The following is a 27,264-nucleotide window of genomic DNA, read 5'->3' as shown; positions in this document are numbered from 1 at the left end:
ATCACCACACATTCACAGTCATAGTGCGCGTTCTTCGCCATCTCATCTACCCACCCACCCCCACTCCCCTGCTGCTCTCCTACCAACTGCTGACTGTCTTTCACCTGGATCACTTCAGTGCCTCTCAAATCACTTTCCCTTCCTCCTCTTACCATAACCTCCCCATTTCTTTTTTTTTTAATTTATCTATTTATTTATTTGTTTTTTTAAATTTTTGGCTGCATTGGGTCTTCGTTGCTGTGCGTGGGCTTTCTCTAGTTGCAGCGAGCTGGGGGGGGGGCTACCCTTCATCGCGGTGCGCAGCCTTCTCATTGCGGTGGCTTCTCTTGTTGCAGAGCATGGGCTCTAGGCACGCAGGCTTCAGTACTTGTGGCACATGGGCTCAGTAGTTGTGGCTCACGGGCTCTAGGGCGCAGGCTCAGTAGTTGTGGCACACGGGCTTAGTTGCTCCGCGGCATGTGGGATCTTCCCGGACCAGGGCTCGAACCCGTGTCCCCTGCATTGGCAGGCAGGTTCTTAACCACTGCGCCACCAGGAAAGTCCACCCCTCACCCCCACGTCTCTGATACATTGTCTGCTGCCAAAATGAGCTCCTAAAACCCCAAGCTCATCACACAAGCACTTTTCAATTATTTCTTCTTGCTCTTGGGCAAATACTTTCTTCCTGATCTGGCCCCTCCTTACCTCAACTTCAGCACTATTGACATTTGGAACTGGATACTTCTTTGTTGCAGGGGGATGTCCTGCGCAGTGTTGGGTGTTTAGCAGCAATGTCCTCACCCTCTAGATGCCAGTAGTACCTTCCCCCCAAGTTGCAACCATCCAAAATGTCTCCAGATATTGCCAAATGTCCCCTTGGGGGCAGACTTGCCCCCTAGTTGAGAGCCACTGGTCTACAACCTCAACTCTCCAAACACACACACACACACACACACACACACACACACACACACACACACACTCCACTCTGCTCCAATCATACTGAACACCCTGCTATTTCCCTAATGTTCTGTGAGCTCTCAGATACCATTTCATCTGCCCAGAAAGCCCTTTCCTCTCTAACCACTGTGCTAGCCCTCCTCTTCTACTAAGTCTCAGGCAAAGATCCACTCTTCCAGGAAGCCTGCCCTGATTCTCCCAGAGAGAAGTAGAAAGGAACCTCATGGGGCTTAACTCTAGCCCCGCCCCTATCCCATCTCACGGCAGCTGTCTTCTTGCTGTCTCCCCAGAAGACTGGCAGCGTTGCCTTTCTCACCTGTGTATCTCTGGTACCTGCAGTGTCCTGGAAACATGCCAAAGGCTCAATTCATGTTTGCTGAATAAGCGAATGAATGATGAAAAGTAATTTTTGTTTAAGATGAGTTGAGCAGATGCTCCCTGAAATGAGATCTTAAGCAGGAATTTTAATAACAATAACAACAGCGGCATCTAACATTTAAGAAGCACTTTCTTTTATTTTTTAAATATTTTTGGCCACACTGCGTGGCATGTGGGATCTTAGTTCCCTGACAAGGGATGGAACCTGCCCCCCCTGCAGTGGAAGCGCAGCTTAACCACTGGACCGCCAGGAAAGTCCTAAGAAGCACTTTCTATGTGCTAAGTGTTTTGAGTGTTCCGTATCATTTAATCTTCTAAACAACTGTATCAGACAAGTACCACTGTCATCTGTAAATTATAGACAAAAAGACTGATACTCAGGATGGTGAAGCTGCCTGCCAGGTAGGTAGGTGCCTCATCTCCCATTCTCTGTCTGCCCATCTGCAAGTTAAGGATGAGAACCTCACAGGGCTTGGGGAGGACTCACTGAGAAGGTGGTTGTACAATAATCTAATCTGACACATGGTAGGTTCTGAACAAACCGTCCTATTCTCCCCATTTTAGAAATAGAGAAAGCAAGGCTCAGAAAGGTTAAGTGATGGTCCAAATTCCATGTACTGGCAAATGACGGAACTTGAAAAAAAGAATTCTAGGGGCTTCCCTGGTGGCGCAGTGGTTGAGAATCTGCCTGCCAATGCAGGGGACACGGGTTCGAGCCCTGGTCCGGGAAGATCCCACATGCCGCGGAGCAACTGGGTCCGTGAGCCACAACTACTGAGCCTGCGCGTCTGGAGACTGTGCTCCGCAACAAGAGGCCGCGACAGTGAGAGGCCCGCGCACCGCGATGAAGGGTGGCCCCTGCTCGCCACAACTAGAGAAAGCCCTCGCACAGAAACGAAGACCCAACACAGCCAAAAATAAATTTAAAATTTTATTTAAAAAAAAAAGAATTCTAACAAGCAGATATTTTCTGAGCATCTTCGATGTACTCAACACTGCGTGGGACCAGTCACAGACACCACCAAGAGGAGCCAGGTCCTGAGCACCTGGAAATATAGCTCTGCTCTCCCAGCTGGAAGCTCAGAGCCATGATGGAGGTTCAGTTGGTGGGAAGAGCTCAGAACTGGGGTCTCACAGAAACGGCAGGGGAGTTTGTGCCCGTGCGGTGAGGGTCTATGGATGCAAGCTGACTCACTGATTGGGTAATGAGTGGGAAAGGCAGTTGGTCACGGTGATTGGCGTAATGGGCTTTCACGTTTGCTGGTCTAGCGCCAGGCTGGACACACACAGCAACCCTGAAGCAGCTTCTGTCAGGCCCCAGAAAGACTCCTGGGGATGACTGAGGGGTCCTGCGGTGGGGGGGGCTTTGCGTACCTCAGGGTCTTCCCCCCAGATAGACCTCTCTCTTGACCAGCTGTGGAGGGACAGCATTCTGATGCTAAGGATGGATGCATCCTTCCGTCCCCTTGTTGACAAAGAAATTAATCAATAGTCAATCTAAGAAAAAAATATAAATTTTTATTTTTTTATATTTATTTATTTGACTGCATTGGGTCTTAGTTATGGCACGCGGGATCTTTTTAGTTGCAGCATGCGGGATCTTTTTCTTAGTTGCAGCATGCGAACTCTTAGTTGTGGCATGTGGGATCTAGTTCCCTGACCAGGGATCGAACCCAAGCCCCCTGCATTGGGAGCGTGGAGTCTTAGCCACCGGGACACCAGGGAAGTCCCAGAAATGGAAAATTTTATTCGAGCCAACCTGAGGGTTATAACCCAGGAGACAGTCTTTCGGAAAGTTCTGAGGACTGTTCCACCTGTTAGGGATCAAAGCAATGATATCAGTTTTTGAGACAAAGGGTTATATGTCAAATGACGTATTATTGACAGTTTACACAATCCAAATCTACATGTACAGTGAGTAGTGGGTCGTGGGTCATTGTGACCCCTTACAAGATTAAGAAGGAAGGTTATCTCCTACGGAGGTCTGATTAATGCAGACGCACGGCACACATCTTCATTAGGAGAGGGAGGAGGCCCAAACGGGCTGAGAAAATTTTTATGTTTAAATCTTTCTTGTCATAAAATATAAATTTTATTTTATCACCTCCCCCAACATGATACTCCCAGAAATACCCCAAACTTCTCCAGAGCCCCCTGGCTCAAGTCACCCTGAGGTTTCCACAGACAAGTCCTTGCGGGTGGGGAATGGAAATCTCAGGGTGGTGGAAGGTTAAAGAGGCTCCTTCCTTCCTTCAAACATTCATTTATTCCTTCCCTCTTTCCTTCCCTTCTCTTCTCTCCCTTTCCTCTCCCCTTCCTCCCTCCCTCCCATCTTTCCTTCCTTCCTTCTATCTCTCTGCATTTGTCTCTATCTCTTTCTGTCTCTCTTTTCTTTTTTAAAAAATTTTTGGCTGTGTTGGGTCTTCGTTGCTGCGCGTGGGCTTTCTCTAGTTGAGGCTGCTCTTTGTTGCGGTGCGTGGGCGTCTCATTGTGGTGTCTTCTCTTGTTGGGGAGCACAGGCTCTAGGCGCATGGGCTTCAGTAGTTGCAGCACGGGGGCTCAGTAGTTGTGGCCCACGGGCTCTAGAGCGCAGGCTCAGTAGTTGTGGCGCACGGGCTTAGTTGCTCCACAGCATGTGGGATTTTCCCGGACCAGGGATCAAATCCGTGTCCCCTGCACTGGCAGGTGGATTTTAACCACTGTACCAACAGGGAAGTCCCTGTCTCTCTCTTACATTCAGTATTTCTTGAACCTCCATTCTGTGCCAGGTAGGGTGCAAAGTCCTGAGGATACAGGGGGTAATAAAAGATACAGTTACTGCCCACATAGAGTTCCCAGCCTAATGGAAGTCTTGCATCATCATTATTATTATTATTTAATCTGTATGTTGAACGGCAACTGTGACAAGCTCTATGCTAGAGAAGTACCTGGTGCAATGAAAATCTGTACTCAGTAACAGGCTGGAAAGGAAAGAAGGGAGACCTGAGCTGAGAGCTGAAGGAACTGTAGGAGTTAATGATGGGTTGGATGGGACGCATTCCAAGCAAGGAGAATAAAACCATTTTAAAATGTGCACTTGACCTTTAACATGATATTGTGTATGTAATAAAAATTACTACGGGACCTACTGTGTGCCAGGGCCAAGCGTTTTTCATGTGGAGCCTCATTTATCCTCACCTGAAGGGAGAGGCTACTACCGGTTCAAGGACACGAGACCCAGGGCTGTCTGTCCACGCTCCTCCCTGGGCCCCAGCCACCTCTGGGCCCTGGCTCCAGAAGGAATACACAGCCTTATCCCTGGTGATGGACAGTTCTCTGCTCACAGATTTTCTGCATTGACTACTGAAGAAACCAAAAAAAGTGCAAGAATTGAATATGAAGATTGACAGTTTTCAGTGACTTTGGCTTAAGATTTGGGATAATTAGAAAGCCATTTTTTCGTCTTGAAGTTTTCCCACTTGAAACAATGCAAGAGAATCTGTGCTGCTTTGTTAGACAGAAACAAGTTTGGGCAAATGCTTGCAGGGTGGTTTCTGCCCTGAACAAACGAAGTGACATTCCAGGCTCCGTCAGGTTTGGAGCCCCTCACTCTGCCCGTCCCCCAGGGAATCACAGATGTTACTGGTAACGGCAGGCACACACCACATGCCTGCTGCATCCCAGGCGGTTGATGTCATGTTTGAAGCGCTTTAAATTAATTCGCTTAATCCTTACAACTCCAAGATGTAGTTCTACTGTTATCCCCATTTTACAGATGGAGAAGCTAAGGTACCGTGAACCTAAGTCCCAGAGCTTGCATGGTAAAGAGCTGGCAGTTGGTCTGGGGCAGTCCACGGCCGAGCCCAAGGTACCTCTACCTTTTATTCCCCAAAGTCCTCTGTAGTCTTCCCAACCAGCTCCCATACTGCTTATTATCTTCGTACAGGTGAGGAAACTGAGGCTCCGTATGATTAAGGGCTTCTTCGAGGTCGCACAGCTGGTAAGTGTCTGAAGCCCAGAGCCTTTCCCCATGCACCTACTGCTTGAGTCCACCTTCAGGCCTGGGAGGTAACACCGGACTCAACAAACGGAATGCGGAGGGACCTGAGCAACGTCCTGGGTTTAATCACCCTGCCAGTGAGTCAGCCCCGCTGTGGGCAGCAGTGGACCCAGGAGTGGTCAGACATGGCCCATCTGTGAAGTCCTCATCGCCAACAAAGGACCGGAGCCTGGACCAGAGCCTGTGCCCTGGAGCCTGGATGAATTGTTCTTCCCAAAGAACGTTAAAGGAGGGACTCAATGCTGTGCCCCAGAGCCACGCCCAGTGCATTTGGGAAGCATCTATCCCCCAAGGGGCTGGAAGAAAAAGGCGCTCCGGGACATAACTGCTAGGACACCAAGCTTTGAATTAGGGGAAGAGGATCAACGCCCCTGGGAAGCGGGCAGCCAATTCCTTCAGACTGAAGAACAGTGAGCACGATTAAGGGAAGATTAAAGGATGTGATGCCATTCCCTAGAAACTCCCAAAGTGGCTCTTCTGGCTCTATTATTATTTACACTCTCGACCTGTCCTAGGCTGCTTTCACGGTTCACTGTCATCTGGGACCCCCTGCTCAGGCAGCAGAGGGGGGGACAGAAAGGGAGGGGGAACCGCAACGTCCAAGACGTGTGTGAGGGGAGACCCAGGATGGAGTGGGGAATCGAGTTGTGACACAGCCATAAGATGGGGTTGTAAGCAGCCGTTCAGTCACGTTTTTGTTTTTTTAGTTTTTTAAAATTTTTATTTATTTATTTTTGGCTGTGTTGGGTCTTGCGCGCGGGCTTTCTCTAGTTGCGGCGAGCAGGGGCTACTCTTCATTGCGGTGTGCGGGCTTCTTATTGCGGTGGCTTCTCTTGTTGCAGAGCATGGCTCTAGGCGTGCGGGCTTCAGTAGCTGTGGCATGCAGGCTCAGTAGTTGTGGCTCATGGGTTTGTTGCTCCGCAGCATGTGGGATCTTCCCGGACCAGGGCTCGAACCCATGTCCCCTGCATTGGCAGGCAGGTTCTTAACCACTGTGCCACCAGGGAAGCCCCACAGTCACGTTTTTGACAACTATTTGATGACGTAAAGAAGAGCCTACGCGATGGTTTCCGTCACCACACACACAGTTGCACCACTGGAAGGACACAGTTGTTAGCCACGATGGTATCTCAGAGCGCTGCAATTAACAGCGGTATTTCTTTTTCACGCAGTTCTTTATTTTCTGATCTGCTTTACAACAACTACTTATTTCTTACATAAGAATGGATGTAAAGAAAAGGTAACGTCAGGAATTCCGTGGCGGTCCAGCGTTTAGGACTTTCACTGCCCTGCCGAGGGTCCACACGGCGCGGCCAAAAACACAAGAGGCAAAAGGTAATGTCTAAAATGAATGTGAAGGTGACCTTAGGAGTCAGACAGACGTGGGTTTAAATACCAGCTCCACAGTGCGACAGTTGGATGATCTTGGATGTAACTTACACGCAGAGCCTAACTTTGATCCCCTGTAAATTGAGGCTGATTAAAGGAGATGGTCACACAATGTTTCTGATTCACGCTGTCGCCGTCCTTTGAAGAGCAGGCGCCCTCCTCCTCCTGGTGGACTGTCCCCTGCCCCAGGGAAGACGCCGCCCGGCACTGCCTGCAGCAGGGGCATATTTGCCCGAGTCCCTCTCTGCTGAGGTTGGTAGCAGAGGGTTGCACTGGGAGCCTGTTGCTGAGTGAAATCGGAAGTTGTGAAACCCCTGGGTTGTTTGCTTCCTTGTTTGAAAGAGTGGTTGATTCCATTTGAGGAAGAGGTTACAGGAGGGAGGCTCTTGGGACAGAAATGAGGGCTGTACACATGGGCTGCTTCTCTCACGCACCTATCTTCCCCAGAAATCATCCTTGACTCTCTCTGGATACAGCTGTTCTCTGCACTTCCTGAGGAATCCAGGCTTTTTTTAAAAAATAACAGCTTTGTTCAGATATAATCCATATACCACACAACTCGTCCATTTAAAGCGTACGACTCAGTGGTTTTTAGTATATTCAGAGTTGTACAACCATCACATTATCAAGTTTGGAAGATTTTTATCATCCTGGAAAGAAACCCCTTACTGTTAGCAGTCACTGATCTTCCCTGCAGCCCTACGCAATAGCTAGTCCACTTTCTGCCTCTATAGATTTGCCTATTTTCTCTCCGAATGGAACCCTACTATATTCTGTCTCTTCTGACTGGCTTCTTTTCACTTAGCATCATGTTGTCAAGGTTCGTGCATATGGTAGCATGTATCAGTACCTCATTCCTTTGTATCGCCAAATAACATTCCATCGTATGGACATACCACATGTTATCTATCCATGGTATTAGGCATCCTTTTGAATTTAATACATTAACTGTAATGATAGCTTTGATCTGTTAAGTACCTACCATGTGCTAGGCACTTGACCTAATTTCTAATCTAGTCCAGGGAGGCAGGTCTATCTCTCCAATCACACTGATAAATTAACTGAGATGTAGAGGAGAAGTGTTCCATCCAAGGTCACACTGGTGAGAGCTGGGATGCCAAAAGGGTTGGCCCGGCTCCCGATTCATACTGCCCCACCCCACCCCGTGTGCTATGCTCTCTCCTTCCAGTTCTTGTTCTGAAGCCCGAACGAGAAAGAATCCCCTCATTCAGTGATCATTCTTCCAACAAGCCCTAACTGGTACCACATGCATGGCAACCAGGCACTAGTCCCTGAGCCTAGTGAGACCCAGATGCTGCTTCCTGGAGCTCCCTGTTGAAGGGAGGAGAGGTGGTCATGGCAGGGGCCAGTCTCCAGGAAGGGTGTGACCAAGGCCTAGGGACTCAGAGCTGCTGGAGAGCCCAAGGAAAGGTTTTTACAGGAGATGACATTTTGAGCAGGACCCCAGTGGACCAGGCAGATTTCCCTGGCAGACAGGGTGAGCCCCCAGTGCAGAACTGGTGTGCTCACAGATCCTAAACCAGAAACCTGGGTCCACAGGGATGAGCTCTGTGTCCCTGGAGGTGGGAGGTGAAGAGGGCAGGGGAGAGGTTGGCATCACATTGCTGACCGCCTGGATCGCCAGGCTGGACTCTAGGCTTTGTCCTATGCCTGTGCAGCAGCTCAAAAAACATTTATTGAATCAATGAATGAATCCGCCTGCCGGCCCCTCCCCCCAAGTCCTCTCCTGGCTAAAAGGAATAAAACAAATAAAACACCTGGTGTGTTCCAGATTCTCCCGTCTCGCCCACCCGGTCCCTCACCTATCCCCCTTTGCTACCTACCTCCTCTCCAGTCATCAGTAAACAAAGGAACAAATGCTCAAGTGCTCTCACCCCATGCTAGGCAGTAGAAATTACCTTAAATTCTCACAATCGCCCTCAGGGACGCAGGTGAGGACGTTGTGACTGAGAGTGGCTAAGGGACTTGCTTGGCTGCTGAAAGGCAGAACTGAAACTCACACCAGACCTTCTGATTCCATCTAGTGCTTCTAGTTTGCGGGGGGGTCGGGGGCCGGGGAGCATTGCAGTAGGGGTAGGGGCAGGGGAGACAGAAAGAGAAGGCAAGGGAAGGGATTGCTGGGGGTCCTCAAGCCCAGGGCACAGGACCAGGTGGCCAGTTCACAGTCTGAGGGCTCCTGCCCCACCTCTGGGTCCAGCTGCCACATCAGGATTCCTCCACTCCACCCCTGCATCCGCTCCCCAAGGCTGGGGCTGGGACAGGAAAACGCAGGCACTCACGCATGCACATCACGACAGCCCCAAAGCCTGCAGAGGTGGAGCAGCTGTTGCCTTAGGCAGAAAGGCTTTATTTTTTAAATAAAATTATTTAATATATAATTCAATATATTATAAAACTATTCCCCAGAGGACGCTTTTATATAATACCGAAAGTAAATAATCATCTCCCTTCCTGAAGAGGAAAACATCCCCAAAAGGCTTCATCAGAAATCCTTTGGTCAAGCAGGCTAGCTGGTTCCCAAGGCCCTTCGGGTGGCCTGACTCTTTGTCACTGTTCTTAAAACCTTCTAGAACATGAACTCCAGAAAGAACCTCCTACTCCAAGACCCTCTCCTTCTACAGGTGGGAAAACTGATGCTCGGCGGGGAGAAGGGTCTGCTCAAGGTCACTCGGCATCAGCGGCAGAGCTGGGGCTCAGCCCAGGGCCCCCACCCAACCCGGTCTGCCCCTCCTTCTCTCCAGGCTCATTCCCTAACAAGGCTGGGGCTCTGACGGAGAGCTGGGCGCCACTTCTGTTTGTTTGTTTTGGTTTTGGTTTTTTTTGTTGTTGGTGGTGGTTTTTGCAGTATGGGGTCTCTCACTATCGTGGCCTCTCCCATTGCGGAGCACAGGCTCCAGACACGCAGGCTCAGCGGCCATGGCTCACGGGCCCAGCCGCTCCGCGGCACGTGGGATCCTCCTGGATCGGGGCACGAACCCGTGTCCCCTGCATCGGCAGGCAGACTCTCAACCACTGAGCCACCAGGGAAGCCCTGGGCGCCACTTCTGAATGCCAGGTGGCAATGCGGCCATGACAACCTCACTCTTCACCTGGAAACTTACCCAGCAGCACAGGGCCCAGGCACACAGGGGCTTCAGGGACAAAGAGGCCTGGAGAAGCAGGGGACACACCCTCCCATCACATCACCCCACCTCGGGCCAAGCATCTGCCAGGGCCATGCGCTTCCTACCCTGAAACTAAGAACTTCCACGTGACTTTGCTTCTTGTCTTGCCGATAAGAAGGCTTGGGGGACAGTTAAATATGTCTTTTTGTTCTAAGAAAAAATAATGGCTACTTAATACAAGTAGCCTGGGTGGGCAAAGTCTTTCTGGACACGGGGTGCTCGAAGGTGAAGGAAGATGACACGTCCTCGGGGCTGAAAAGGGAGGGCTTCTGAACTAGGCAACCCCAGGGGGGCTTTCTTTCTGACAGCACTCCCGGTACACCAGGAAGGGGTGGACAAACGTCAGAAGAGTGACGAGCACCAGAATCACATTCACCTGGAGGGAGAGGAAGCAGTGAGGCGAAGTCCACTAGTGGAGGAACCAGAATCCTGCCTGGTTTATCCCCTACTTTCCACTCAGACCCAACGGTGCCCTCTGGGATGGACTCTTGGTTATTTTCCATTCTGCCCCATGGAGCAGGGTGGGTGGGGGGTAGGGGAATATTATATTATGCCTTTTTTTTTTTGGCCTCACCCCATGGCATGTGGGATCTTAGCTCCCTGACCAGGGATTGAACCCTCGCCCCCTGCAGTGGAAGCGCAGAGTCTTAACCCTTGGACCGCCAGGGAAGTCCCTGTGCCCATTACACAGATGAAAAAACAGAGGCCTAGAGAGTATTCAGTGACCTGGGAAGAAGCTGTGTCACGTTAACCCTCTGGCTTCAGGGACCCCCACCCCCACCCCCAGCACAAGGCAGGGCACTCCCACTGACCCCAGTTTGAGAAGCAAGACCAAGGATGTACCCATGTGAAGAAATGCTCCTGCAGGGACCACACCCAGGCCACCCCAGCCAGGTGGGGGGCACCCCCTGCTGGGGACCAACACAGTTGTCCCAATCTGGACATCCCTGCTGGTCTAAGGCCAGGGTCCCCCAACCCGCCACAGTACTCACGTAGAACGGGTCACTCTGGAGGGGACCTTTGATGAGGGTGAAGATTGGGAACTGGAGCAGAGACACGACAGCTGACAAGGCCATCACTAGCCCAAAAAGCTTCCCAAAGTGCTCTGAAGGGAACCTGGGCAGAGAGACAAATGAGGTTCCAGTGAGCTCTGGCTGTGGTGGGCCTTGGTCAGCCCCCTGCTCCCCTAGCCTAAGCCTGCCTTTATCCACCCACACCCACACAGCTCCCCTCCTTCACCTTTGCTTAGGCTTTCAAACGACAGAGCAAAGAGATGGCGCCGTGCTCGATCCCGGGGAAACAGCAGGGACCCAGACACAGGCTGTGCCCCGGGAGGTCTCAAGGAAAAGACACGTGAATAATTCCGCTACATGCTAGATGATGCATGCACTATCAGAGGAAGCAAGAATACAGAGGCACAAGGAAAGAAAGACGCTTTCTTTCTACTCTTCCCTGGGAGAGCTGGAACAGAAGTGGGCTTTGGAGGGTGAATAGGAGTTCACAGAGTAGACAACCGAGGCAGAGGGGAGCTTTCAGGTACATGAAGGCTCTAACCCTCCCACCAGCCTCCACCTCCTCTACACCTGCTCCCAGACGCTGTGTGCCTCCTCTGGCCACCTCTGGTCCTCACCTCCTGATTTCTTTGCCCCCAGCACGCCTCCCTTTGCCCCAAGGGTGCCCCCGTCACGTGACGCATACCAAGCCCACCTACGTACGCGAGGGTGAGGAAGGCAGCATTGCCCCCGTAGAGGAAGGAGCGGTTGATCACTTGCAGGGTGAAGGTGGCGTACTGCAGGGGGAGGACAGGGATGGAGGCGCAGAGGGCGAAGCCCAGGCACAGCACAGACGTCAGGACCAGCGAAGGCACTGTTGAGCGCAGGGCCGCCGCCGAGGCCGAGGAACCTGGGCCAAAGGGAAGAGCAGAGGCTGCGTGGATGCCCGCAGGGGGGTCATCCTGAACCCTCTCTCCACACATGCCCCATCTCCAGTCCATCAACAAGTGGTGATAATTCACTTCCTAAACATCATTCAAATGTATCCACTCGTTTCCAACCCCGGCGACTCATCCTAATTATAGGCAAGCATCCCTAACTCATAGATTATCACAAAGACCTCCTGACAGGGAGGGCCCTCAACCCACAGCCAGATACTCTGGGTAGCACCATGGGTAATAGCAGAAGACTGGAAACCAACCAAATCAGCAGCAGTAGGGGAACGCAGCACCAACTACGCTGCAGTCACATAACAGAATGAGGCAGGGGTTAAAGGCAGAAGGAGGGAGCCTGGCTGTGGGGCAAACCCAGGACAGAGAGTTACATAAAGAAAGCTGCAGGGGGCTTCCCTGGTGGCGCAGTGGTTGAGAGTCCGCCTGCCGATGCAGGGGACGCGGGTTCGTGCCCCGGTCCGGGAGGATCCCACATGCCGCGGAGCGGCTGGGCCCGTGAGCCATGGCCGCTGAGGCCGCAACAGTGAGAGCCCGCGTACCGGAAAAAAAAAAAAAGGAAGTGCAGGACAGGGTGTGCGATTCGCTGCCTTTTATCTAAGAAAGCAAAACTATACACACATACAGAGTCTGTCTTTAAGGAAAAGCAAAAACAAAAACAGTTACCTAACGAGGGAAGGAATGGAGGACAGGGAACAGAGAAGGAAACTAAACTTCTTTGACTGTATCTTGTTTCATAGTTCTGGCTTAGGAATGTCAATGTTTGATATGCAAATGTATTTAAAATAAAATAATAGGAAGAAAACAAGCAAAGCAATTCCAAAAGAAATCCAACAAGATGAAACCAATGAACATAACTTTATATCAAGTTGGCGACTCTTAAAATACTGTAATTTGACTGACAGCTCTTACGGGATGTATCCTCAGGATGAGAACGGAAAGAAGGAAAGAAAGGAGGGAGGACGGGAGAAACAGCATACAGCAATCGTACTATTATTAATAGTATTGATGATGCTAAACCAGTAATTATGCATAAAATATATTTGTAAAGTACTATATATATATATAGTATGTGTATATAGTATACAGTGTATGTATATACAGTAAATATATTAATATAGCATATATTAGAGTATTTTAGGAACCAAGATTTTCAGACGAAAGGAGATACAAATGTAAAAGTCAAGGAAGTAAAATTTCAATTAAAATATCAGTACTGGATACTCATGATGTATTTTTTCATCCAAAAAATTATGTATATCTTACCTCAGAGGCCTAAAAGCAATGACAACGCAGGAGAATTAGAAACCTTAGCACCCAAATTGCACTCTTTAAATACCATTTCTCATTTAAAGGGACCCAGGGCTATTTGGAGAAATGGCTGGTTTCAGGTCTGGGCCAGGAAACATACCCAATGAAATGGACCTGAATATCTCCTTGTGACAGAAGGGAAAGACACTCTCTAAAACTAATGGGACTATTTGTTAAGGACACAGATAGTGGATTGGTAAAGTTGCCGATAGTCAAAGATGAGATAATTTGAGAAGAATTGTGACAGAGGTGGATTGAAACATGTCAAATATATTTAAAATGAGATTTTAAAAGAGAAACTATGGGGCTTCCCTGGTGGCGCAGTGGTTGAGAGTCCGCCTGCCGATGCAGGGGACACGGGTTTGTGGCCCGGTCCGGGAGGATCCCGCGTGCTGCAGAGCGGCTGGGCCCGTGAGCCATGGCCGCTGAGCCTGCGCGTCTGGAGCCTGTGCTCCGCAACGGGAGAGGCCACAACAGTGAGAGGCCCGCGTACCGCAAAAAAAAAAAAAAAGAGAGAAACTATGAGTGGTTACCCCTGGAAGTTTCTAGGGCACCAAATCATTTTTCTAAAACTAGTAAATAGAGGAAAAAGCATGCATTTATTTCAGGGTAACGAAATACTTAATAAAGGAAAGGGTTTCTTTCTAGAGGAATTCTAGCTATTAAAAGCAGAAGGAAAGATAGAAATAGAAAATCTCCTTTTTGCGACCCTAATAAAATAATGGGTCTAGGCACTGGTCATCAATAGCTGTTAAAATCATTAGGCCTGCAGCTGATGGGAAACTTTTATAATGCGCAGATCAGACTGACAATGTCTGAACCCACTGATCAATCTTAACATCATAAGAACAAAACCACGGGTACTAAGGGCCTGATGACGAGAGCTTGTAGGTAGCCCACGGCTCCAGCTCTGAAGTATTCTTGCCAAAAAATATTAAATATTAGTATTAATAAAAATATTACTCTGCCTGTTTACAGGAAAGACCCAATCAAAGAAACGTTTTTAAATGACATGAAAAGGATGCCAAACCCAAAATGTGGGAAATCTGACAGGACAAACAACCTAGTTCCTTCGATAAATGAACAACAAAGGGAAAAAAGGGGGTGGGGGACACAGAGACTTAAAAACATCTAAAAGACACATCAGTACATTGTGTGGCCCCTGTAAGGATGCGAATCTGAACAAACCAACTATAAAAAGGCATAGGTGAGACCATTAAGGAAATCTGAACAGGTCTACATTATTAGATGATACTAAGAAATGATTCGGGGCTGTTTTACATATGATAATGATATTATGGTGATGTTTAATTTAAATAAAAGAGGTCCTATTTGCTGGAGCTACCAACTGATGTATTTACAGATGAAATGATCTGATGTCTGAGATTTGTTTTAAAATACTCCAGCAGGGTTAGGAGAAGCAGCTCAGGGAAGTGAGAAGTGGGAGAGATGAAACTATAGGGGTAAAGGGAATTCCCTGGTGGTCCAGTGGTTAGGATTCTGCGTTTTCACTGCGTATGCCCAAGTCCAATCCCTGGTCGGGGAACTAAGATCCCGCAAGCCGTGAGGTGCAAGGTCAAAAAAAAAAAAAAGAGAGAGAGACCTCAGCATGCCTGCTCCTCCATTCTTGTCCAAGGATCATGTCCAAGCTCCTTGGCATAACACGGCCTGTCCCTTCTTACCTCCGTCTTTCCAGCCCCCTCCCGACTACCTCTCTGTGCCCTGGCCAGCCCGCATCACTTTCTGGGATTCCTCAGATTCCTTAATGCTTCACTCTCCCCTTCACCACCCTGCCTCCTCTGTACTCCTGGGCCACCCTCCCAAGGCCCTCCTCTTCAATTTCTCACGTCTTTACTCTTCCTTTAGGTCTTGGCTTAGATGCCGCTTCCTCCAGGAAGACCTCCTTCCCTGACACCCATCCCATCCCCACCCAGAACAGGTTATGTGCCTTTCTTTCTGTTTCATAGCTCCCTGCAGGTTTACTTCATGGACTGTAAAGCTTGATTACTGGCATTTCTCCACTCTCTAGACTGAGAAGAGCTTCTTGAGAACAAGGACGTATCTGTCTTGTCCGTTACTGAATCTAGAACTGTGATTGGCACATAATTGGCACTCAATGACTAGTGGTTGGATGATGGATGGATGGGTGATGAATGGACAGATGAGGGATGGATGGATGGATGGATGGATGGATGAGTGATGGATGGATGAACGGACAGATGCAAGTAGAAAAGGATTTAGAAGAAAAGAGAAGATGGGCATGGAGGAAAATAAAGATCTCTCCCCTCCTGGTTCCCTGATCCTCTGGAGCCCAGGTCTCACCTGTCCTTCTTGCTTCCTCCTGGTACTTGCATTTCAGCCGATCCATGAGCAGTCCATTCCAGGGGGCACACAGCACTCCAAAGAACTGAGTGATGGCAAAGGCATTTGTGTACGTGCTGACTGCAGAGGGCAGAGAGGGGTTGGGCGGTAAGAACTTTCCAGGAGTGCCTTACGGAAGAGGACCCTCCCACCCGGCCCTTGCCCTGCCTGACCCTCCTCGCCACACCCCTGCTCAGACCTTTCTCTGGAGCACAGAGCCCTGCTGAGCTCAGCGCCCCGCCGCTCGAGGTTCCAAGTCCCCAGCTGTGGTGCTCAGATGCGCTGCCTCCCAGCCCCGTCACATACCTAGCACCCTGTCCCCACTGGCCAAGTTGCTCAGCAGAGAGTTGAGGGTGCCGATGAAGAGGTAGTGCCACAGCTGTATTACAGACAGCCACACCAGGTGCCAGGCAAAGCGCCGAGAGAAGGCGTAGCTCCAGAGAGAGCGGGCTTCCTGCTGCTGCTGCCCTGGTCTCGGGATCTCTGGTGGGAAGAGGAAGATTTGGGCAAGAGTTACACTTAAAGTTGGGGGGCAGGGATGGGCAAGAGTGCAGGGGTCTTGAAAGGACAGCCTGAGGTCTGAGCTCACCCGCTCTTCTTGCTTTCCTGGGCACACCGCCACCTCCACGCGTCATCCTGTCCCCACCACCCTGAATGAGCCTCCCACGTGCTCCGCCTGCCGAAATCTGATCTATCGCAGCTTGGACTCAATGATGCTTCTTGCACTAACACTTTCCTAATCTTTCTCAGCCAGGATGATGAAAAGAAAGACGAGAGGAGAAAGTTAAAGACAGCTAGTGTTTCAGCTGATCCACAGCCCCTTCTTTTCCTTCCGTACCAGGATCCTGAGTCTTCTCTGGAAATCTCCCCCCGCCCTATTCTTCATGGTCCAGATGGGACTGTGAATTAAGCATTCCATTCCTCACCCAAGGCTGACCAAGTTGATCATTCTCCTCGAGAGGCAGACTGGCTGTGATTTCAGACTGGGGTCCCCAGAGGCAGGTCCCCTGGTTCTGCTCTTCCTGGATGGAGCCTGGCAAGTTCACTTTGCCCTTGCTTTTGTGAACTTCTCAGAATCCTGTTCTCATTTCTACCTTAACCAGCCGTGGTTTGTGATGTTTATAACCAAAGACCCAAAACAGACAGAGGAGAGAAAGGAGGCAGTGATGGAGACGGGACAGACCCAGCGGACCTGCAGAAATGGGGACAAATAAGGCAGACTTAGGAGTGGGGGGAAGGGAAGGCAAATGATGGAAGACTGGCTGCGAGGGGAAGGGGTATGATGAGATGAGAAAGAAAAGGGGGACAAAGAGGAGAGATGAGACAAAAATGTTGCCCCTCTCTGGACCGCCTATAAACTGAGGGGGTTGAGAAGATCCTGCAGGTCTTTTCCCTACCTGTCCTTTCCTGATTCTGAGTCCCTGGGAAAGCTTTGGAGGTGGCTGTGGGGAGAGGCCAGGTTCCGGAGGGGAAATGGGTTAACCAGTAGGGCTCACCTTCCTTGGGTGAAAGGAACTTCTCTGAAAGCTCCAGCTTTTGGGACTCAGCCGTTTTCTTCTCTTCCTCTCTGGGGCCATCCCCAGAGCACAGGCTGTGGAAACAGAAGTCCCATCAGCCTGACCCAAGAATTGTGAGCCGAGCCTCAGATTCAGGCCGTGTGTGTGTGTGTGTGTGTGTGTGTGTGTGTGTGCGCGCGCGCGCGGCGGGAGGGGGGATAGTACCTTTCGCTATACACTGGAATCACCTTTTCACAACCCCAATGCCCAAGTCACAGCCTAGACCGATTAAATCAGAATGTCTGGGCGTGGGAGTCAGGCTCCCACATTTTTTAAAGATCTCCAAGTGATCCCAGCCATTCTAATACGCAGCAATGTTTGGGAACCACTGAAGTGCAGGAAGAACAGGACAGGCCTGGGTTCAAACCCCAGCTCTGCCTCTTCCTGAGGCTGTGGAACGCGGCTCAGACCTAACTCTTCTGAGCCTCCTTGTTCTCATCTGGAAAATGGAGGGAAGTATGCGTATCTCAGGACTGCTGTGAGATGAAATCAGAGCGCATGGGGCTGCTGAACAGCAAACAAATGCCCTCTCTCTACTGCTTGGATGACTGGCGGCACAAACGGTCCCATGTCTTCCCCGCCTCTGCTCTCCACCCTCTGCAGTACAGCTCTGACCACTTCCCCGTCCCCTCCCTCTGGGCTGGCCTTGGGAGCTGCCCGGCCGAGACAACCCAGCAGAAGTGATGCTGTGACAATTCTCAGCTTAAAAGTGAAAAAACCTTGTGCATTTTGGCATTTATCTTGGAACCCTGAGACCACCATGTGAAGAAGCCCAAGCTAGCCTGTGGGAGGATAAGAGCCACGTGACCCAGAAATCCCTGCCACTCCCTATGGCCAGACAAACCCCATGTGAGTAAGGCCATCCTAGACCAGCCAGCCCCCAGCTAGCCCACCAGGTGATCAGAGGCATGAGAAGCCTTGTCAAGGTCATCCAAGCAGCTCCCTGATCAGCAGAACTAGCCAGCTACACACAGACCTGTGGAAATAATAAATGCTTAATGTTTTAGGCCATTAAGTTTTGGGGTAGTTTGTTATGCAGCAGTAGCTAACTAATACATCCCTGGTCTAGTCCTCCTCTCCTGGGACAGGTTTCCTCTGCCTTACCATGTCTGTCCCATCCCTGCTTCCTACTCCAGGTGAGATGAGGGGCTCTGGGCACACCATCACCAGCTCATAGTCCTTACCCATAGCTGTAGTTGGGGGGCAGTGGGTAGGGGATGTGTCCCCTGGGCATCAGAAGGAAAGTACGCCCAACATGCCAGGCACTGCAGACAGAGATGAAGATGAAGGAGGCCCTGAGACTGATGCCCTGTTCATAAAGGAGCTGCAGACAAAGGAGAGGAGAGGTCAGTGTAACAGCCACGTTCACAGCAGCATTATTCACAACGTCTGAAAGGTGGAAGCAAATCAAGTATCCATCCGCGGATGAATGGATAAAGGAAATGTGGCACATACATACGATGGAACATTATTCAGCCTTCAAAAGGAAGGAAATTCTGACACCTGCTACAACATTGATAAACCCTGAAGACATTAGGCTAAATGGAATAACCCAGTCACAGAAGGACAAATACTATATGATTCCACTTAGGAGGTACCTACAGTAGTCAAATTCACAGAAATAGACAATAAGACAGTGGTTGCCAGTGGCAAGGAGGAGACGGGGGGGGTACCCACAATGGGCGTTATTGTTTAATGGGCACAGAGTTTCAGTTTTACAGGGTGGAGAAGAGTTCTAGAGATGGATGGCGGTGATGGTCGTAAAACAACACGAATGAACTTAATGCCATCGGACTGTACACTTAAAAATGGTTCACATGGAAAACTTTATGTTAGGTGGGGTTTTTTTGCCACGCAGCAAGCAGGATCCTAGTTCCCTGACCACGGATTGAACCCGCGTCCCCTGCAGTAGAAGTGCAGAGTCTTTTTTTTTTTTGGCAGTGCGCAGTCTTAACCACTGGACCACCAGGGAAGTCCCTGGGTGTATTTCATCATACAAAAAGTCAGTGTAAGAATTAGGGGCTGAAACCTGTTTCTAAGAAGGAGGCTTGGCCCAGGCTCTTGCCTTCCACCCTGGCGGCTGATTACGGATGCCTGGTGCTCCCCAGCAGCGGGGAGATAAACACGGGCCATTGCTATCTTTTACCTTAATGATAAGGAAGACTGCCGAGGAAGAGTCAAATGCTCCGTTGTACATGGTGATGATGGTTGAACGGTGTTTGCCAAATAGGTTCCCGATCTGGAGGACACACGATCAGCCTGAATCACTTATTTATTCGTGAAATCTTTCCTGTGCACCCGGCAAGTGTCAGGCCCTCATACCCAGACCTACCCTCCACCCCAGGAGCTACCACCCTGGCTTGGGCCAACCCCATCAGAGGCAGCCAATGTAGCAAAGTGCTTCTCCCTCCTTCCACCCGCCCCAACCTCCAGCCAGGGGCCCGTGATTAGGGCAGGCTCACACCTGCAGGTTGGTGATCAGAAACAGGATTCCTCCTACGGTGAGCATGGGCATGGCCAGGAAGAGCAGCACAGCTGAGTCTGGAACAATCCAAGACAGAGATGGGGAGGTGTCACAGTGCAGCCCAAACATGCAACCCGAACTCTGGCCCCCCTGCTCCCTACAATCCTGGGCTTAGGGCCCCAATTCTAGGCAGCCTCCCAGCATCCTCCAAGGACCTTAGGGTCCTGGTCACGGCTCCTTCACGTGCCCCTGTGGAGGGACCCTGCAGAGGTCTCCTGAGACACCCTCTTCCTCACCAAAGATGACCCTTGGTCTCTGGCAGGGTGGATGTCTACAGAGAGAGGCACAACTCAACCCACCACCCCCTTCCCTCACTAAACCACAAGCAGCCCCCCTATGCATCCTTGACACTGTGGGGAAGAGAAGCCTGGATTCAGTCCCTGAGCCCAGCCTCTAATTCACTGCTTTGAGCTAGATTCTGAATTTGTGACTCAGTCATTTCATCTGATAAATGGGAATAACATTCCCTGCTCTTCCCACCTCACCAGGCGCTGTGAGATCTGAGTGTCTCTCTTTTGTTCATTAAACTTTGAGCATTTCCTTTGTGCCAGGTGTTGTGCTTGGCACTGGAAATGCAGGATGAATAAATACTTCTTGCCCTTGGAAAGACTGACATGCAAAAAAATCATTCTAATAGGTCTGGCAAGTGTTGGGTAAGAAGAGCAGAACTAAAAACAACTAAAGTGCCAAGGACTAGGGAGCCCTCCGTAAGTTAGTCTTTCCCAAGTCACAGCCTTCTTTCTGCCCACCTTCATGATTTGGGCCATAACCCACACCTGTCTTATTTGCCAAAAAAAATTTTTTTTTAAGTTGACTCACTTTTATCCAAAAGAAATCTATTATTTTTAAAGGAAACTTTATATTGGGAGTTCCCTGGTGGCCTACTGGTTAGGATTCTGGGCTTTCACTGCCGTGGCCCAGGTTCAATCCTTGGTCGGGGAACTGAGATCCCACAAGCCACTATGGCACGGCCAAAACAAGAGAAAACTTTATATCGCTAGTATAAATGAAAAGCAACTTGTGCTGCTTGTTGTGAATAGGAGGTAACTGTAAAAATAAATACAATGAAAACACTGTTATTAAACTGTAACTGAACGCAGTGGCCTTCAGAATGTTCAAAGCCTGATACCTGCTCTTGTCATAGTGTTAAAATCATCCCAGCCCAAACCAAGACTTCCGTGCATGAAATCAGAGGGCTAGTGAGAAATAAAAAGGGAGTAACTCTCCCACCAGGTGATTCAATGTTAATGCAGCATGTGTGCTTCCTAATAATATTCTCCAAAGTAACTATTATCCGAGTAACTTTTGTTCCATACCTTGAGAAGCGCTGTACACTTGCTCATTTTAGATCATTCACACTGTTTACCATTCAATTTCTGTCTCTATAAAAGGTACGTCTTCAAATGCACTAAAGGTTGGTTGAGATTCCTTTCACAATAGCATGCTTTTTCCAAAACCAAAAAGCCCTATTTTAGGGGGGAAGGGAATATTGTGACTCCAGTGATTCACACATGTGAGTCAAACATACCCAGCCATCACCTCCACATTCAGCCACTTGAAAACCATGCTTAGGCTTTTAGGTAAGAAGACAGTATGATGAGCAGAGTGGTTTTTTTTTTTTTTTTTTTTTAAATATTTATTTATTTATTTGGTTGTGCCGGGTCTTAGTTGCTGCATGTGGGCTCCTTAGTTGGGGCATGTGAACTCTTAGTTGCAGCACGCACGTGGGATCTAGTTCCCTGGCCAGGGATCAAACTCCGGCCCCCTGCATTGGGCACACGGGGTCTTAGCCGCTGCGCCACCAGGGAAGTCCCGAGCAGAGTGGTTTTTAAATAACCAGGCTACCTCATGAGATCTGCTCAGACAGAGACCCTCAGTCAGCTTTGCGTTCACTGAACACAAATGAAGTAACAGATTCAGCACAGGTACTAGACACAGGAGAGTTAGGTACTTTTTATTTCCTAACCCAAAAACTGAGCCACGTAATCTGGCACTGGGGAGGAATACTGGAAAGCATCTCTTGGCCTCTATAACTGAGATGCTAGCAAAGAGCACAGCCAGGGTCCCAGGACCCCTTCCCACTAACTTGCTCTGGGGCCTCTGGCTAGTCTCTGCAAAGGGTCTCTCTCTGACCTCAGTTTTCTCCTCTACGTAATGGAGGAAGTGGGGAATACACCAGACTGGAATTCCCAGACTTTGGGAACTGTATACACTTATAGACCAGTAAAATTTGAAAAGAAAACTTCTGACTACACTGGGGTTATCAGTTTGTACCCGGCTAAGTCAGGATATTTTCGAAAACTGCCATTCCTATTATCATTTCATTAAAAAAAAGAGAGAGAGGACATTTAATACATAATGATAGGATGTAATCTTTTTGTTTTTTTTGTTTTTTTGCGGTAGCGGGCCTCTCACTGTTGTGGCCTCTCCCATGGCGGAGCCCAGGCTCCGGACGCGCAGGCTCGGCGGCCATGGCCCACGGGCACAGCCGCTCCACGGCATGTGGGATCCTCCTGGACCGGGGCACGAACCCGTGTCCCCTGCATCGGCGGGTGGACTCTCAACCACTGCACCACCAGGGAAGCCCGGAAGGATGTAATCTTTTGAATAAGTTCTTCTCTCTGAAGCAGTCCCTCCACTGTCCTTATTTTTTTGCATGACTCACTAGACTGAACTGTTTTTATAGACCAGCAATAACTCTCTCAAGGACTCTTTCCAGCTGAAAGTCTGTGGATCTCTGAATACCTGTGGGGGTCAGTGCATCCTGCCCATCCATCACCTTCTGCACCTGCCCATTCACCAGCTGCCCCTGAGGTTGTGTCCCTCCCGACAGCACTCACCTGCAGAGATGAAGGCTATCGTAAGCGTGGCACTGGTGTAGAGAAATCTGGAACACAGAACGGCAGATGGAGAATGCGGTCAACGAGACAGAAAGCTGGAGGGGCAGAGGGTGCGTGGAGCCAAGGTCCTCCCACCTAGAAGTCCCAACCAGCCAAGCCCTTGAAGAAAGGGGTTAGTGCCTCGTTTACAAATCATAATCTTGAGTTCTAATTCCTCTTGCTGTGTGACCTTGGGCAAGGCACTGCCCTTCTCTGGGCCTCAGCAGCCTCTTCTATGAAGAGATGTTTGTGGATGGACCTAGAGACTGTCATACAGAGTGAAGTCAGAAAGAGAAAAACAAATATCGCTTATTAACGCATATATGTGGAATCCAGAAAAATGGTACAGATGAACCTGTTTGTAAGGCCGAAATAGAGACACAGACGCAGAGAACAAATGTATGGACACCAAGTGGGGGAAGTGGTGGGGGTGAACTGGGAGATTGGGATTGACATATATACACTAATATGTATAAAACAGATACCTAATGAGAACCTACTGTATAGCACAGGGAACTCCACTTCGCCGTATAGTAGAAACTAACACAACATTATAAAACAACTATACCCCAATTTAAAAAAAATTAAAAAAAAACAGAATCTAACCATTAAAAAAAAAAAAAGAGAGAGATGATTGGACTGACTGATCTAGGTCCTAAGCTTAAAGTTCCAGGATGTTATTGTATAAGGACCACAACCCCAAGGTTACGGGACTCTCTTAGAAGCAAGGGGTAATAAAAGCAGTGCTTAAGTGTGATACTCTGATTGATAATAAGAAATACATATTTGGTCCAGGTCCCCAGTCCCTGACACAGGGCTCCTAAGACCCTTGTAAATTCCCACATAAGAGCCCTAGGAGCATCTTTTATTCTAATGAGGTGACCCCGGATGGGTCCTGGAGGGGGGCTGCTCACCAGAAAGACTAGCCATAATTAGATGCTTGGAATTTTCAGCCCTGCCCCCGACTTCTCCAGAGAGGGGAGACGGGCTGGAAGTGGAGTTAATAACTGATCATGCCTACATGAGGAAGCCTCCATAAAATCCCAAGAGTATGGAGTTTGGGGAGCTCCCAGGTTGGTGAACACAGCCATGGACCAGGAGGGTGCTGCACCCCAACTCCACAGGGACAGAAGAGATCCTGGGCTCCGGACCCTCCCTGACCTCGCCCTATGCGTCTCTTCATCTGGCTGTTCATCTGTATCCTTTATCATATCCTTTAATAAACTGGTATAGGGCTTCCCTGGTGGCGCAGTGGTTGAGAGTCCGCCTGTCGATGCAGGGGACGCGGGTTCGTGCCCTGGTCCGGGAGGATCCCACATGCCGCGGAGCGGCTGGGCCCGTGAGCCATGGCCGCTGAGCCTGCGCGTCCGGAGCCTGTGCTCCACAACGGGAGAGGCCACAACAGTGAGAGGCCCGCGTACCGCAATAAATAAATAAACTGGTATATTTGTTTCCCTGAGTTCAGTGAGCCCTTTAGCAAATAACTGAATCCAAGGGGGAGGAGGTCACAGGAGTCCCAGGTTTGCAGCCGAGTCAGACAGAAGTTGTGGGTAAACTGGGGACCTACCACTTGCAATTGGCATCTGAGGTGGAGGGCAGTCTGGTGGGACTGAGCCCTTAACCTGTGGGATCTGATGCTGTATCTCCAGGTAGACAGTGTCAGAACTGAGTTAAATGATAGGACACCCAGCTGGTGCCACAGAATTGCCTGGTGTGGGAAAGGCTCCCACACATTTGGTGACCAGAAGTGCAGAGTTCTGTGTAAAAGTAAAGGAGAAACACAGGTGGGAAGACTGGGTTTTTCTTAACACACTAAAGGCTGGAGAAGAGGGAGTGGGCATAGAAGGACGGGAAAGAGGAGGAGACAGGTGACCAAATTCCAAGAGCGACTGACAGCGTCATCGTGCACCCAAAGGCTTAGAGAGCCAAGGGCTTGCTTTCCTTCCAGGCTGTTTCCTGGTCCAGCCACCCTCCGGTCCCTCTGACAACTAGCCTCTCACGTGCCTCCTGGGAGGCGCCGGCTCTGGGTCCTATCAGCTCCCCCGCAGGCCCGCCGCTTATCTCCGAACCTGGCCAGCTGCAATGGCACCCCGTGGAGCCAGCAAGTCCCCCACCGGCCGTGACCTCCCCTCCCGTCAGAGGGAAACTGAAATCCCACCACTGGAGACACCCAGGACACCTTACTACCTAAGCTTCTGGGGAGTGATGGTGGTGGTGACGAGCATGAGGATTAGTCACTCAGGTATGATGAGGACAAAGGTCCCCGGCATGAAGGCGAGAGTGGTAATTCTATTTTTATTTTTATTTATTTATTGGCCACACCACACAGCATGTGGGATCTCAGTTCCCCAACAGGAATCAAACTGACGCCCCCTGCACTGGAAGCGCAGAGTCTTAACCGCTGGACCACCACCAGGGAAGCCCCGAGAGTGACAATCCTAGGCTTTGCTAATTGCATAACCTGTCCCAGGCCAGCCCTCACAGGAAGTAGGCCTGGGCTCCTGCTCTATTCAGCACATCGTACAGCATGCAGTTCCACATGCAACAGAGGAAGGAGGTGAAGAAAGGGAAGCAGGGGTGTGGGGAATAGGGAAGGTCGAGACACAGTCCACACCCTGTGCAGTTTCTAGCAGGGCTGCCGGGGCAGGGATACCCAGTTGCCTGGCCTGGGTCCCCCTCCAAACAAAGCTGCTGCCAGAATTCCTCTTGCCCCACCCCTGTTCAGATCCCCTTGGGACTTACATGGCTATGAGGCGGGCCACGGTAGTCTTGAAACGGTCAAAGATGTAGCCAGCGGGGAACGTCATGAAGTTGTTCATGAAGGATGCCAGGGTGAAGATGAGTGAGAAGCGCTCGTCCTGGGCTTTGCAGTTTGGAGGAGAGAAAGGCAGATCTCAAGAGCCCAGGGTGGATGGGCCAACCTCCCATCCATCCCAGCCTGCCTGCCAGGCTGGCACCCAGCCTGGCTCCCGTCCAGGGCTGCCTCTTCCATCTTGGACAGCTTGCCCGGTAGGATAAGTTCTCCCTTAGATAAGTGGAGACGTGACTGCCCCTAATTATCTCTTGGGAGCCGATACTTCCCTCCCCAGGGACCTCTGAGACCAAGGTTGAGGGCGGGGGCAGCTGACACTCCCTTCCTCTCACCACAGACATGCTGGTAGAGGAGGCAGGGGGTGGAGTCCTTCCGACCCCTTCCCACCACCTGGGAACCAGACTCAGCTTCCTAGAGAAGCCCTCCTCCCTTACCATCCAGCCCCGTGGCATTGCCCATCAGCCTGGCATTCGGTTCACACAGCTCCTCAAAGTAATGTTCTGTTTTGAAGACAAACACCAGGGATGCCCAGCCGAAGAGGACGCCCGCAAAGCCGAGGCATTCCAGCAGCCCCGTCAGCAGGGTGGCTACACGAAGGGGCAGGCTCTGGCCCTGCATGGTCCGAGGTGGAGCTGATCCTCAAATCCCGCTGGTGGCCTCCTGGGCTGACCACAGGAGCTGCAAAGCCCGCCTTTTGAGCACTTGGAAAATTGCTTTGGCAGGCACTTCTGTTCAGGTGGCTCTCTGGTGCTGGCTGTTTCGGGCCTGGGTAAAAACCATCAGTGGGCGACTCCCTGGATCCTGTAAGATAAGGCAGAGGCTGCTTGGTACACAGGGCTGTGGGAAAGGTAGAGGTGGACAAAGGTTCTTTGTGGGATAGACAAAGAAGCCAGGTGTAGAAACAGCTGCAAATGCCTCTGCATCCCACATCTGGCAACAGGTGGGGAAGCTGGAACTGAGCCCCAGCTCTGGAGACGGTCCAGTAAAATACAGCAGCAATTGAAAGCCAGGAACAGGGGGTAAGGGACTTCACACAGGTCCTCACAGAGCCTCACAATAACTTGGCAAAGAGGGTGTTTTCTTATCTTCAGTTCACTGACAAAAGCTCACAGGACTCTGTCAACTTCCCAAGGTCACATGGTCCGGTTAGTCACGTCGCAGGCCAGTCTAAGGGCAAAAACATCCCGACCTCCACACGATCCTCCGTGACCCTCGGCCAGGGCTCCCAATAACCCCCTTCCCAACGCCCCTCCTCACATCACCATCTGCCAGGAAAGCGCCCAGAAGCCGCTCCCCACCCCCACCCGCTCCCCCTCTAGCACGTGGTCAGCGGCCCTCCCAGCAGAAGCGCCCCGAGGTCTGCCCAGCCACAGAGCCCCTGGCCTCGTCCCCGCGGCCCCGCTGCCAGTACCCCCGGCCCCGGCCCCGAGCCGCGTCCTACCCGCCGGCCTCCGCGCGGAGCTCTCGGGTTTGGCGGCGGCGTACCTTCCGACGTTTAGATTCGCGCCTCCACTCGCCCCTCCCAGTCCCTCCACGCCCCCAGACATCCCGGAAGGGCCGGGATGGGCGGGGCCAGAGAGGTCCACCGCGACCCGCTCTCCATCACTTCCTTGTTCTCCAGCTCTCACAATACCGTGCTCTTTTTGACCACGCCCTGAGACCGTCCCTCCTTTCACTCTAACCCCAGCAGCATCTGTTTCCTCTCTTGATCCTCTGGCAGCCTCTCAGCTCCTTTGCCCCTCCTCCCTCCCCTGACCGAGATAGTTTTAGTTCTGTTGCGCAGACACACACACACACACACACACACACACACACACACACACACACACACACACACACACACACACACACACACACACACACACACACACACACACACACACACACACACACACACACACTCTTCCTTGTGCTCTACCGGCACCACGCGGGTGGGCACAGAATACGTT

General features: G+C 50.6%; 1 protein-coding gene across 12 annotated transcripts; it reads right to left on the bottom strand.

Moving 5' to 3' along the window:
* Positions 1 to 279: 279 nt before the first annotated feature.
* SLC43A3 (solute carrier family 43 member 3) lies at positions 280 to 27,225 on the bottom strand. 12 transcript variants are annotated; one of them, XM_049713741.1, is made up of 14 exons: positions 26,757 to 27,222; positions 26,371 to 26,482; positions 25,750 to 26,116; positions 25,246 to 25,366; positions 22,465 to 22,511; positions 19,565 to 19,641; positions 19,247 to 19,339; positions 18,285 to 18,424; positions 17,041 to 17,135; positions 15,851 to 16,027; positions 15,506 to 15,625; positions 11,646 to 11,832; positions 10,923 to 11,046; positions 285 to 4,100 (listed from the first exon to the last, which is right to left on the bottom strand). In XM_049713741.1, exons 3-14 carry the CDS (start codon positions 25,931 to 25,933, stop codon positions 3,900 to 3,902), a joined length of 1,566 nt encoding a protein of 521 aa, XP_049569698.1. In that variant the 5' UTR covers positions 25,934 to 26,116; positions 26,371 to 26,482; positions 26,757 to 27,222; the 3' UTR covers positions 285 to 3,899. The 12 variants fall into 12 exon arrangements, 10 of the variants coding, with proteins under 10 accessions (XP_049569702.1, XP_049569699.1, XP_049569698.1 ...); XM_049713738.1 differs by having other exon boundaries at positions 26,361 to 27,222; XM_049713737.1 differs by lacking the exon at positions 26,371 to 26,482.
* Between the last annotated feature and the right edge of the window lie 39 nt (positions 27,226 to 27,264).

This window comes from Orcinus orca, chromosome 8 (genome assembly GCF_937001465.1).
Source record: "Orcinus orca chromosome 8, mOrcOrc1.1, whole genome shotgun sequence".
In the NCBI taxonomy this organism is placed as follows: Eukaryota; Metazoa; Chordata; class Mammalia; order Artiodactyla; family Delphinidae; genus Orcinus; species Orcinus orca.
The sequence above is the reverse complement of the archived record's forward strand: the minus strand, read 5'-3'. Positions and strand labels throughout refer to the sequence as shown.